This window comes from Coptis chinensis, chromosome 9, assembly GCF_015680905.1.
Source record: "Coptis chinensis isolate HL-2020 chromosome 9, ASM1568090v1, whole genome shotgun sequence".
NCBI lineage: Eukaryota > Viridiplantae > Streptophyta > Magnoliopsida > Ranunculales > Ranunculaceae > Coptis > Coptis chinensis.
Genome location: NC_141464.1, coordinates 38,585,907 through 38,599,923, shown reverse-complemented (window position 1 = coordinate 38,599,923; position 14,017 = coordinate 38,585,907). Strand labels below are relative to the sequence as shown.

Below are 14,017 nucleotides of genomic sequence, written 5' to 3'. Positions count from 1 at the left end.
AAATTTATATATATTGTCACAATATTTATAAGAAGTTCATATTTCGGAAATACACGAAGAGAAGCTAATTTCTCTATCGACTGTGCAGCAAAGAAGGGAGTCACACTACAGTGGGCAGTGAAAACATACTTGAACGAAGTAAATCAGATTGGATATATGCATAGAAGAACCCACTTGCAACGTAGTATTTTGTATATTGGTCCCCATCATTATAAATGCCACCTTTGGTTTTATTTTCAGTTTGAATTCTGGGATTTTACGTCCCCACATTTTTGTACTATGTACTCATTTTCCAATCAATAGAAATTATACTTACAAAGCAAAAAAAATATCGGAAATATCGGTGATATTTTCGGCCAAGGCTCGGGGTACATCATGACTACAAAAAAATGACTACTTTATACGACTAGTGAAAACTGCAAAAATAATCATTTGGTGTCCAGAGTTCGTGTGTTTGCATTTTATGGGATCTCCCATCAAAGGGTTCTATATATGTTCTGTGGCGTTCTTGTGATTATCAAAGCGTTCTCAATCCATGACGAAAAAAGATGTCAAATGAGACGGACGACAGAAATTCATAAATACTTTAGTATACTCTTTGTATAATAGAAGATGATAATACCCAGTACATTCCATATGTAACAACTTATTCTCTCATCATCTGTTTATATAAATACAGTACACTATCCCTTAAATGACATTTAGGTCTCTCTTTTTGTCAACTCTTTAAACACTTCATTTTTAGTTTTCATAGAGTGTTAGGTTGCATGCACTACATACATACTAAGAGACAAGAGTAGTTTATAACTCCTAACAAAATTGTAAGAAACTTATATATAAGGTCACCAAAAAGTACACATCGGGGCTCCAATTCATCGTACTGCTGGTGGAGCTTCACCTGCAAGGAAGGATTCAAAGAAAGCCAAGGCGTTGCTTGGTTTGAATATAGGCACTGCATGACCAGCTCCTCTAAATGTTGCAAACGTCAGCCCTTCGTACTCTTGCAACCATCCACTAACCTGAAATTCATTCATACGTACGTACAGTATAACGTTACACCTTTGTCAATTTGTCAACTAATAGATGAAGGTTATGTACTCCATAAAATGCAACTTAATACATGTTGTAAAGGAGCGTTTTAGTTTACCTTTACATACAAGGGAAGAAGGAGAATGGGATTGGATTTGGGAAAGACCGAGTTCGTTGATGAGCGGACTGCCTACGTATCTTCTCTTGATTCTGGGGGGAGAGAAGAATCAGGTCTGGCGTAGTTCATATGGAAAGTATTTATAGATGACGAAAGTGAATCTTATCCCAACACGTGTAAAGATCAACACAAGTGTAAGGTGGAGATTGTGAAGGTGTGTGAGACCTGTGTTGGTAGGCATGCTGTAATGATGGGAATTAGTAGCCGTGGTTAGTAGCTTGCGGCAATGGTTAGTAGCTTGCAGTAGTGGTTTGGGTATGTGCAGCTTTGGTAATGATTGCTTCTAGAAGATAGGCTGAATCATATATGATACAGAACGATCTGCGTAGTGGTACGATCTGTTCTAGAGCGATCTCGTAACTCGTGGATCGCGAGCTAGTGATGTAGGTCGGAGAAGTAAGTCAGAGGTCGGTGTGGTATTTCTATTTGTGTTGGACACGTGTGAGGTATTCATTGGATATGAATACTACTCCCTCACACAGCCCCCTCTCAGTAGGTCGCTTTGTACGGAGGGGCGATTTGCTGAGAGAGAATGATAGCACGTGTTTAGCTAGCACATGTGAGGATGCGAAGTCGCAAACAGAAATGCCGAACGTGCTACTGAGGTCGGTGCTTGTTGGATAATGAACTGTTGTGAGACGATAGCTGGCACGTGGGAGAATCGGAGCAGAATTTTGTATTATGAAACGCATCATTTGCTCTTGATAATCGAAGTACCATTTTGATGTTTACATCTTGAATTTGACATAGAATTGAAGTATATGTGGTGAATTCTGAGTATGCTACAGTTTGAGAGGGCGTTCGTGTTCGAGTTAACACATCGTCTCTAGTTGACCTTGGGCATGCATGGTCGTGACTAGAGAATAGTTTGTAGTGCTAAGTAGCATCTGAGCTTTAGTGAGCATATTAATGTAGAGAATGCTTGTAGCTCTGTTAGAGCGTTTATGCTGGAGAACGTTTGAACTCCTGAGAGTGTTTTAGTTTGGCTGCGTGTGCGGCTCGTTGAGAGTGTTCTGCACTGAGTTGATCCTAGAACTGTAAGCTCTCAACTAGTGAGGATTGAGTGGAGCCTAGAGTGGTAGGTCGTCAACTAGTAAGAACTGTAGAGGCTATGGAGTCAGGTAGCTCGAGTGAGCGTGGTAGCTTAAGAAAGTTTGTTGCTCACGGAGAGCGTGTTAGCTTAAGAAAGCTTGTAGCTCATGGAGAGCGTGTTAACTTTAAGAAAGCTTGTGGCTCATTGAGAGCGTTCTCACTGAGTTGATCATAGAGTTATAGGTTCTCAACTAGTGAGAATTGGAGAGGCTATGGAGCCTATGGGCTCAAGAGAGCGTGTTGCTCACGGAGAGCGTGTTACCTTATGAAAGTGTATTGCTCACTGAGAGTGTTCTCACTGAGTTGATCCTAGAAGTATAGGTCCTCAACTAGTGAGAATTGGAGAGGCTATGGAGTCTATAAGCTCAAGAGAGCGTGTTGCTCACGGAGAGTGTGTTAGCTTATGAAAGCGTATTGCTCACTGAGAGCGTTCTCACTGAGTTGATCCTAGAAGTATAGGTCCTCAACTAGTAAGAATTGGAGAGGCTATGGAGCATATAAGCTCAAGAGAGCATGCTGCTCACGGAGAGCGTGTTAGCTTATGAAAGCGTATTGCTCACTGAGAGCGTTCTCACTGAGTTGATCCTACAGTTGTAGGTCCTCAACTAGTGGGAATTGGAGAGGCTGGGGCGACCTCTGGGGTCTTGACAACAGGAGCGGAGACGACCTCTGAGGTCTTGACAATAGGAGCTGAGGTGACCTCTGGGGTCTTGTCAACAGGAGCTGAGGCGACCTCTGGGGTCTTGATAACAGGAGCGGAGGCGACCTCTGGGGTCTTGATAACATGAGCGGAGGTGACCTCTGGGGTCTTGATAACAGGAGCTAAGGCGACCTCTGGGGTCTTGACAACAATATAAAGCGGCGACCTCGGGGTCTTGTCAGCAGAGGCGGTGGCGACCCGGGTCTTGACGGGTCTTGGACCTCACGGGGTCTTGACAACAGGAGCGGAGGCGACCTCTGGGGTCTTGTCAACAAGAGTTAAGGCGACCTCTGGGGTCTTGATAACAGGAGCGGAGGCGATCTCTGGGGTCTTGAAAATAGGAGCGAAAGCGACCTCTGGGGTCTTGTTAACAGGAGTTGAAGCGGTGACGCTATGTAGCGTTTTAGCTCGAGTGAGCGTTATACTCAACTGGGTGTCGTGACCCGAGTGAGTCTGTGGGCATCCTGATTTGGAGATCACCGTCAATAGCTAGCCTCAGTTTATTTTTGAAGTTTTAATTGACCTATACAAAATGCGAGCTAATACCAAAAAGTTAGTACGAACTAACATTAGTAATTCTAGAGATGCATAGAGCATAATAACTGAATTGAGCCTATTGAGATGGCAATGACTAGCCCCAGTTCGGAGATGGCTGTGACTAGCCCCTAGTTTGGAGCTTGATGAACCTGTACAAAATGCGAGCTAGCACCAAAGAGTTAGTACGAACTAACAGTAATAATTCTGGAGATGCATAGAGCATAATAGCTGAACTATTAAGCCTATTTAGATGGCAATGACTAGTCCCAGTTCAGAGATGGTTGTGGCTAGCCTCTAATTTGGAGCTTGATGAACCTGTACAAAATGCGAGCTAGCACCAAAGAGTTAGTACGAACTAACAGTAGTAATTCTGGAGCTTGATTAACTGCACTCTAATCGATTCGTTGCGACAGTTCGTTAATCTGCTGATTAACTTCATGGATATTGTCCTCTATTATTGCACCAGTTTGGTTTTGCGCGTCCACTTGTGCTCGTAATGCAACATTGTCCTGCCTGAGCAAGGTGATGTGCTCATTCATAGTACCTAGTTGATTTGCTAAGCTCTGGATTTGAGCTTCGAGGCTTGCCATGTTTCGTGGGCTTGAGGGTTTTGCTTATGTAAAGTGATTTCTCAAGAAATCAAGACCACAGACGGCGCCAATGTAAAGGAGCGTTTTAGTTTACCTTTACATACAAGGGAAGAAGGAGAATGGGATTGGATTTGGGAAAGACCGAGTTCGTTGATGAGCGAACTGCCTACGTATCTTCTCTTGATTCTGGGGGGAGAGAAGAATCAAGTCTGGCGTAGTTCATATGGGAGGTATTTATAGATGGCGAAAGTGAATCTTATCCCAACACGTGTAAAGATCAACACAAGTGTAAGGTGGAGATTGTGAAGGCGTGTGAGACCTGTGTTGGTAGCTAGGCATGCTGTAATGATGAGACTTAGTAGCCGTGGTTAGTAGCTTGCGGCAGTGATTTGGGTATGTGCACCTTTAGTAATGATTGCTTCTAGAAGATAGGCTGAGTCATGATACAGAACGATCTACGTAGTGGTACGATCTGTTCTAGAGCGATCTCGTAGCTCATGGACGCGAGCTAGTGATGTAGGTTGAAGAAGTAAGTCAGAGGTCGGTGTGGTATTTCTGTTTGTGCTGGACACGTGTGTGATATTCATTGGATGTGAATACTACTCCCTCACACATGTAATGTCACATTTAATATAACGTATAAATGTTACCTCTTTCTGGTGGTACCAAGGCCTCCATGCCCTAGTTATTGGTAGCCCCAAAGTACTTAAACTGTACCGGGTTGACAACACTGGAACTCTTCCATCTGTGTCCCCACTGAGCACCATCACGTTGTAGAAGTCACAAAGGTTAGCAGATACTCACTCGAGTCAGATATGAAACAGAGAAGGTAAGATTGGATATATAAGAAAATTTTATGTACCTGTACACCCAAATTCTAAGTCCTGCTGCAATAAGCTTTTTGTAAATAGGAATAACAGAAGGCTTTGAATTGTGCCACTCTCTAAATATTGTATCACTGCACCCACATAAATACATTACTCGATCAATTATCTTCCTAAAATCTTTAGAACTTCAAAATGCTGATTTGGTGGGACACTGAGACGGATCATAAGGCTAATAACATAGTTATTAGGCATGCATGAAATATATACTCTAAAAAGAGGAAGGCTTAAAATAGCTATGCATGGTAGCTAGAATTATTTACTTGCAGATGCTCCAAGTCTTAAGGTGATGACCATCACTCACATGGAGTGCCTTTTGAACATCAGCTCTGTTGTAGAAATTGTGTGCGTAATCGTCAAGACATGGATCATAACCACCCATGATCCTTGGCATCTAATAAAACAATTTGTGTTAGTGCATTTGTTAAGGGAGACTAATGAATTCAAAATTCAATTCTTCTTTACCATTTTGGAAGAAGTCTTGTACATGACTTGCATTGGTTTTTCATCAGAACCCATGGACTTGTTCATGCAAACTGGCGTATATAGGCTATAAATATCTATCTCTTTGTACTGTTTGAGTAGTTCACCCACGGACCCATTGCAATCCTCATTACTCCATGGGTCATCACTGTCGAAATCACAAGTTTGGTGGATAATTTTGTGAGTTTCGTCTGATACCACAGCATGGCTCCATGCATAGTCAACTAACCCTCGCCAGTCTTCAGCGTCTGATGTTTCAGGGTTACCTAGCTACATATTTTAACCAAAGAATTTAGCTGGACAAACCATGGGCAGCATCAATATATCTTATCTCGACTTTTCGAGGATGAAAATATGTAAAACTCTCATCTACTGATAGTCAAGGATCATACCAAGAAACCTTTGAGATTAATATTTAGAGAATTTTCCTTGTTTCTGTCATAAATGACCTCCGCTAACTCTGGAACATATTTACCTGTTCATATAGATTTTAAAATCCACAGACTTAATGACCAAACTTTTTTAAATATATGTCACAAGAAATGGGTGTGGGGTGAGAGCATACCTGCATAGCTCTCCCCTGCAATATAGAAAGTTCGATTTATGAACGACGGGAACTTGGCAAACCACATATGGAGGAAAGTATATGTGTCGTTCGCTGAAAACAAGCGTGAAGGAAACTTAGTGTAAGAATGTATAGTAGGATCTGTAATCCACTACTTATTTTGATATATACTCTTCAGTCTACCAGTTTCATAATCCATTGCATAAGAAGCCAAAGCAGGAACACAGTTAATTATCTATGAACGTAACTCACCTGTAAAGTCATCTCCAAGAATATCATAATCCGTAGTTGTGTTTGAATATGAAAAGCCGACTCCAACTGGAGATTCCAGGAAAATTATGTTGGCTTCTGCATCATGGACAGGAAAATTATATTCCTTGATTGTGCTCTGAATATATATTGTTTATAGTGGACATAATGATAATGCTCAGCTCGATCAATGAAAGAGAAGTGTTAATAATGTATATCGATCATCGTCATTATCGACAATATATGCTATATCCCCATCAACATCAATCATCCTGTTCCATTCAATATAATGTTTACCAGTATCTTGCTTGAACTAAAATTTGCTCATAGATTACCAAAAAAGATTGATTAATTAATCTGGCCATCCCAGTATTTCAGTCGATGGAGGATTAATTTATAGTTTGGCAAAGATATTTGCCTGTTCATTACCTATGAAAGATACAATGACATATATGAATCTGATCATGGATGTTCTAGAAAGCTAAGATCGACTATTTACAGGATATGTCATGGAAGATGAATATATATAAATATGATGGTGGTGGTGAGATATATTTAATTAGGTAAATAAAAAGTCGTAAACACGCGCATTTCGATCATCACAACCTTTATTCCATGAGTAGGTGTTGAACTTAAGTCCACGCCCATGTGTGTCCACAATGAAAGGACCAATCTCTTGCGTTGCTCCATATCCCACAGAGGAACATCCTGGACCTGTAACATTATTAGGCCATGTCACCTCTCTGGAAAGCATGATCTCAATGAACCCAATCACCAGATAAGTACTATTTTTATATATAATTTAGTTACTAGCTAGTTGAGTTGGAATTCAAAAAAGGAAAGGTATGGTGTCCATTATGCAAATTAAAAACATTTAAGATCTGATCTAAATATTTAAACTATGCTTTTGTGGCTTTTGTGCCTTTCGGCGGGTTCAGTTGCATAGTTGGTCTCCAGTATCCCAACAAGAAACAGAGCTTGCGATGCAGAAAACCGCTCATTATACAACCATCATGGGATCATGACTCAGAGATAAAGAGAATTCTTTATGACATCCACTAACAAGGTTCTTGATATATGGGGTTGTCTAAAGTAAGACAATCCAATATGAAACTCTAAAGGAAGGTCTGGCTTTGTAGAGAATATAGTTATAGTCTATTCAGTTGACTATGTAACTGATCCATATCTCATCTCCTTCCAACCTGCATTGGAGGAAATAATAGTAGAAGAGATGGTAGGATTGCCAATACAAAGGTGGAGCACACCATGGTCATAAATGTGTACCATGGTCTATATATGTCATTTGGTCTAGCTGGATAGCCATGCAGGACAGAGGATATCGGTTGCTACACATCTTCATGAAAATCTCTATACTTACCCCCATTTAGCCATAAAACCAAAGGCTTCGCATTAGGTCGATCCCATGCCTCATAAAACCAGTAAAAGAGCGCTCTTCCATTCTTCTCGTCTACGGTGACATAACCAGCATAGTGTCGGAACCCGACATCGGGTTGGCCAGGAAGGTCAGTAACAAGATCCTCCCCGCTTCCTTGTAACTTCAGCCCTTTGTCAGATGTTCCTTGTCTTACGCCTACTACAGGATCCATAAAAGCTAGAACAAGAAGCGCCCATGTGAGAAAAGCCATCAGTGCTGTTGCAATATGAAAACTGCTGGTGCAAAAATTCAGAACTTAAGTACACCACACACTAAAACCAACACATCTATATATACCCATGAGAACTACTAGAATACAAATTTACCATATTCAAAGACAGGGTATATTAAATTCAGAAAATGGGAGTAGCCTACATGGAAAATCGTTTTTATTGGGTCAATCAAGGACTGTGTGGCATCTGATGTGGATTTCAAGAAAGATATGGAGTTTTTTGTGCATGGGATGAGATTGGTTAGTGGAGGTTCCATTTAAAGTGTAGGTTGTTGACAACATTTTCTTACATTTACCAACAAGATGCAACATATCCATTTTTAATGCTAGTTGTACTAACCAGGCCATATAACTCTTAACTAGTAGGTGATCGACTTTAACGATTTGGAACTTGAATCCTGAAAATTTCATCCAAACATCATATGTTCAATAAAAGTGAAATTAAATAGTTCTATATATATCGAAGGCTTTTAACATGCCATGACTGTACACATCATGATCATGTCGTTCGATTCCTATATTGGACTAAAGTCTTGGTATAAGCCAATTAACGAAACTTGAACTTGCTTGCGTAGATTGATTTTCTTTGTCTGTTCATAAGAGTGACACATGGAAAAAACAGTGGCATATATATATATTTCAAAGGTAGTGTTAGTTATAAAATAGGAAAAGGTTACTAGTTTTTCAGATTCTCGGCATCACAGAGGGTGGGATGTGGGGAACCTCGTGTGGGTTCTGACTGGGGATGAGAGACTAGTCAACCTGGTGAAGGTATGAGAAGCAACAATATTGGTTGTTGAACAATGACACGGATTCCAACAATTGTTTAGTTGATTAAGGAAATGGAATTTGTCTTTTAATTTCAATCTTGTAAAATATAATCCTATAATACAATATAATATAATGTGAGTGAAATTTTATTATTGCACACAAGAGTTTCTAGCTCAATTGGTTGTGTACCCCTCTAGCCCTCTCCTTATAGGAGAGGTTGCAAGTTGGAAATCTCACCAAGTGTTGGTTGGGATTTATTTCTTGTGTAATTATGTGATGGGTCTTTGGGCCAAGCGAGCCTTTGAGCTAGAGACAAGGCGCTGCTATGATGAGTGGACCGAGGAGTAAAAACAAGTCTTTATGAACAATTTTATTATTGTTAATGGAGAAGAAAGTTGAGAGAAAAGAGAGTTCGGCTTAGTTAATTTTCGGCCTCCTCTCACTTTTATTATGCTAAAAATGGAGAATTGATGTTCCAATTCTATAACACCCCGTGTTTTATCTCTTATTTTTCCTAGTACAATAAATAAAAATAATAGATAATAGATAATAGATAAAATAAAATAGGATAAGTGTTAGTGGAAATAGGAGACGTGGGTTTATAGGATAAACCCTCTTCCCTATTTCGGGGGTTTTTAAAAACAGAAAAGAAAGAAATAGGGTTGGTCAAAAAATAGGGAGTTTTACAGAAAAGAGAGTTTTACAGAGAGGAAAGGGAGAAGAGAAGTTTCTTGCTGGAGATTTTGTTGGCAACAGGAGCGTATCACGGGTGAGTAGATTTTATCTCTCACTGACTACTAAAAATATGATTTTCGTCTATTTAAAATCTACGGATTTATTATCAAAATATATAAGTTTTATGTTTATTTTTCCTGTTCGTTCTGTTCTGTGCCGTAATTTTCTGACTGCTGTCATAAATCTTTAGTGGTTGTTCATGGAGGCGCGAGCCCCAGACACCGTCACCTCCTTTATACTTTTGAACTGTGATACTGTGGTGGTGTAGATTTTATTTCTTTTGAACTGTTATTTTTGTATTATGTGTTGGTTGTTGGTTGATTTCTGTTTAGTGGTCGTGGTGGGGTGATGGAGTGAGGCGGTGAAGCTTGGAGGGGTCGTCAATGGCGGCTCACCCAAACATCATCCTGTAAAATAGTTTTGAACTGTTATTCTGTTGATTGGGTCAGTTGATTGATGATTGGTTGTAGTGGGGTAGTGTAGTGGGTGTGAGGGCTATCAAATGGGGGTTGTTGAAGCTTGGAAGAAAGCTTTTGCAGAGCATTAATGGCATCGATTGAGATTTTTACAGTATAACGAAATTGAGAATTGAGGGTATCGGCAGTTTGGGTTTTTTCTAAGGAGTGAAACTGTGGGTTTTAAATTGAAGTTAGGTTGGTGGTTTGTGATGGCCAAATGGGTGGAGGTGACGAGCTGTGAGGAAGAAGAAGAAGGAGAACGTCCTGTTCATTTTTTTAGTTGGGCCGAAATTCAACTTTTGTTTTGGGCCGGTTTTAAGTTTTATGTGGGCTGGTCCATAGTATTTTAAGTGGATCGTATAGTTGGGCCAAATCAGTGTTTTTTAAGTTTTAGTGGGCTGGTCCATAGTATCTGTTTCAGATAGATATTTCAAGTTGGGCCTAACCAGTTTATGGGCCGGGTTAAGGCTTAAGTTATTGAACCTGGTCAGCTTAGCTAATCGGTTTAGGACTAGAGTTGACTGTTGACCAGAGTTGACTTTGACCAGTTGACCCAATTTGACTTTCAACTCGGATTATGATTTTGGCTATTAGGATAGGTCTAGGGCTATTAGCATGTTTGGCTTTAGGCTAAGACCTTTCTATATATACGTGGATATGTGTATTAACTACTATGTGATATTTTCAGTCTTTTATGATATACAACGTTATGACACTTAGACATCGATATATTAATAAAGCGTAAACAATAATACAAGAAACAAAGATACTCCTTCGTTCTCTGAAATAATATATGCAATAAAGTTCAATAACGCATAAACAAATTTACCGCACCCTTTTAGATCTCTCCACGTCTCAAGTTTTGAAAAGGAGTCTTATGACTGAAAATATCATATGATAGGTGGGTATTTATTGAATGTGTCATAAATGGCCCGTTAGCGTTATAATTGGGTATTCATTGACTGTGCCATGAATGACCCGGGTATTCATTGAATGTGTCATGAATGACCAGACTCTTTGAACTGCCCTAGAGAGGAACAAAGGTATTCGCCTTGCGGGTTAGTTGTATTCCTTGAGTGTACGGGAATGTAGGGTTGGGTATTCCTTGAATGTGGCGGGAATGACCTAAGGTACTTAGGTACTAAATGGTGAGTGTATAAAAAAAGAAATTGATTAATTGATAATAGAAATTGATTTGATTATACGAGTGTTTGGGTTTACTTTTGAATACCTATAGGATATCTACATATGTTATATAGAAGTTCTAACTTTCTTTTGCAAGAGGGTAGGACTTAATAACATTTTGTAGGGATTTTGTGGAGGGGCGGTCCTACCCTTATGGCCGATGGATATCGGTAAGTTTTAATTCAATGACTTAGTTATTAAAACAAGTTATTATAATGAGTTAATAAAATGGAAGTCTTGCTTGGGAAGAAACTATCTTAGGTTGAAATGGCGGAACTACCTATCTTCAATTTGAAAATGATTAAGTTAGGATATATTTAAAGTGATAGTTTGATAATTAAATATTGGAAATGTTTATATGTGGTTAGTCTACTCATACCAGGCCAAATTCCCATTTTCTTTGACCATACGTTTGCTTTTTGTTTTTAGCGTGGGTGTGTTCTTGGGAACATAGGTGGAAGGCAGTGGAACCATGGCGTGTGATTTGGATTCTTGCATGGAGCAGTCCGTTAGTTCGTTTATTAGGTCTGTTATTATTGGAAGGATGTAATAACGTAGGCTACATATTCATATGACATGATAATACGATGTTGAAAACTGTTTTTTTTTTTAAGTTTGTTTGATGTTTTTATTGGGATGGAAGAAAGTCTTTTAATAAAGTGATGGTTGAGGAATTTTGGAGATTATTTTTGTTGTTAAGATTCTTTATGATGTGGGTTTTAGGTTTTGACATGTGTTGTATCCACCCCGTCATAGCCTGGGTTTTTAGACAATTGAACATAGTGATGTTTGAGATATTTATATTTTAAATATTCATTTTTAATTGTTTAGAAATTCAGGCTGTGACAAATTCGTTCCAAGATTGGATGTCCTACAACCTAGATATGAATATTGGTACCTACTCACATATATCAGATGGAAAGTTCAAATAAAAGAACTTAAGCATTCACTACAGATACGATTCAGACATTTACCAAGAGCTCACTGTTATTGTAAGGTGACAGAATCTGTATTTAAACTTGACAGCCAAGATTACACTCTGTTTGGACTTATTGCCTTTCTGTATGATACTACTTAATATCCATATAGCCATATAGGCATCTGTCACTTCATTTTTATACGAATATGTGCATTGGTTAGAGGCTAAACAAGAAGACACCTTTTAAAGCTTTAATCAATTTAGTGAACTAAGGATATATTGATCAATTTAGCATGGTCAATGCTTCTTTCAGACAGTACTGAACTGAGGATTTTCGATCAGTTTCGCTCTTTTATTTATTTTTTTGTCTCAGAAAGAGAACTATGAAAATGAAACATGCAGAATTTGATTTTATATCTGTAAGTATCAGCCTCCCTTTCGTTTGTCCTTCCCGCCAGCATGTTGAAACTTCCTCCAATTAATATAGGGTTTGTGCCTTGCTCCCTTTCTTATTGTTTATATATTTTTACCCTTTGATATTAGTGGGATAGAATCCTTGTCAAGGGCTAAGCAAATAGCAGTGCTTTTAACACGTTAATTAGGTATACCATAATGGTTCATCTCTTTATTTACTCTTAAAATCGTTTTCATGGCCGGTATAAGGCTTCAGTTCCATGCTGGTATTTGGTAGGTGACTTTGGTGTCATTGGCCACATTGAACTGAGAAGTGACACATTTGCCTATCACTCAAGCAAATGTAAACTTCTGTGTACCTTGAGTTGAAGCGTCTCGCTTTAATTAATTGGTCACGATCTATGACAAACTTGTGACAAGACCACAATTAAGTTACAGCCGCAGCCTTGACACCACTTATTTACCATTTAATTGAATTGAGATTAAATCAGAACATCGTAGTCAGTCCTCGGCTTTTGTCTCTTCTTTCCTTCATGATGTTATAATAGTTGTCACTAGCTAGGCACCATACCCAGTAGTGGTGTGCATAAAGACGTACCTAAATCTCGGGCACAACTGTACGTGCTGTTTTAGATATGATCATATGAGGTATCGACTCGTAATTACTCGACTTAGTTGTATTACTTATTACGTCTAATAGCTTCTTTTGATTTTCGATTGGCAAACTTGAGATTTTATAGCTTCATTTCTTCTTGTAAGATCACAAATTTGAGATTTGAGCATCTTTCATTTGCCCACTATTGTTAAGACAAAACCTTCATCTTTTCCAGAACACATTTCATTGCCCAGAGTGGTGGCCAAAAAGAAGAAAAAAATTGCGTTACCTAACATCCAGACCAACAATGATCCTTCCCTATTGATCTGCTATAGTAGCATGTACTCAACGGGAGACAGAAAATAAATTATCAAATCTGACACTCTTAAAATATATGCTTTATCAAAGTTCCTTCTGGAATAACTAGTTTTTAGTAGGTTTAATTGCGCGCTAAGCACTTTCATGCTTCCTTTAACATCCTATCCTAAACGCTCTTCATCATCACTCCATTAATATCTCTCTCTCTTTTTCGTGTATGCTCTTCCACTGTAAGAAGAGAGAGACAGAGACAAAGACAGAGACCTCTAAATATGGGATATCAGTAGATGTCATTACAACCTATATGTGTGGAGAAGAAAGCCTTCCACTATGGATCGACTTGCATATTTTCTTTCAGCACTCAAAGCACCAAATGCGTCTTATAAAACAGATTGCAGAGACATCACATTGTATAGAAATTTTAGTGACAATCGACTCTTTTAGATTCTACTATACTAGCATTGATCTCTTCCTAGATGATGCTACAGGCTATACCTACAGCCTTCTCTAACAATGCGTTGAAGGAAGAAAATTTAAAGTTTGATATGCTAAAACCATATATCCTTTAGGTCTATGATCAACAATTACAAGTTTTCAATGATTGTGACATCCATCTGCTACAACTGTTGGTTATTAACTGTGCACTTG

The 14,017-nt window shown here is 39.0% G+C and overlaps 1 protein-coding gene and 1 long non-coding RNA gene across 2 annotated transcripts; one reads left to right on the top strand and one right to left on the bottom strand.

The window, feature by feature from the left end:
• Window positions 1-563: 563 nt before the first annotated feature.
• SCPL31 (serine carboxypeptidase-like 31) lies at window positions 564-8,401 on the bottom strand. Its single transcript, XM_086584933.1, has 11 exons — window positions 8,315-8,401; window positions 7,686-7,975; window positions 6,914-7,021; window positions 6,311-6,406; window positions 6,059-6,151; window positions 5,886-5,968; window positions 5,476-5,763; window positions 5,274-5,404; window positions 4,989-5,084; window positions 4,777-4,882; window positions 564-1,019 (listed from the first exon to the last, which is right to left on the bottom strand). Exons 1-11 carry the CDS (start codon window positions 8,383-8,385, stop codon window positions 873-875), a joined length of 1,509 nt encoding a protein of 502 aa, XP_086441059.1. The 5' UTR covers window positions 8,386-8,401; the 3' UTR covers window positions 564-872.
• A 936-nt stretch (window positions 8,402-9,337) lies between these two features.
• LOC147475900 (uncharacterized) lies at window positions 9,338-11,809 on the top strand. The gene is made up of 2 exons (XR_015209505.1): window positions 9,338-9,514; window positions 11,578-11,809. It is a non-coding gene; the product is annotated as an uncharacterized LOC147475900 (long non-coding RNA).
• Window positions 11,810-14,017: the final 2,208 nt, after the last annotated feature.

What these genes read in the sequence shown, in the direction of transcription:
- SCPL31 (XM_086584933.1), bottom strand. Translation starts at nt 8,385, where the DNA reads ATGAAATTTTCAGGATTCAAGTTCCAAATCGTTAAAGTCGATCACCTA. An exon ending in GTTAAGAGTTATATGGCCTG is followed by an intron (nt 7,976 to 8,314) that starts GTTAGTACAACT and finishes TTGCACCAGCAG; the next exon opens with TTTTCATATTGCAACAGCAC. An exon ending in AAGACTTGGAGCATCTGCAA is followed by an intron (nt 5,085 to 5,273) that starts GTAAATAATTCT and finishes ATGTGGGTGCAG; the next exon opens with TGATACAATATTTAGAGAGT.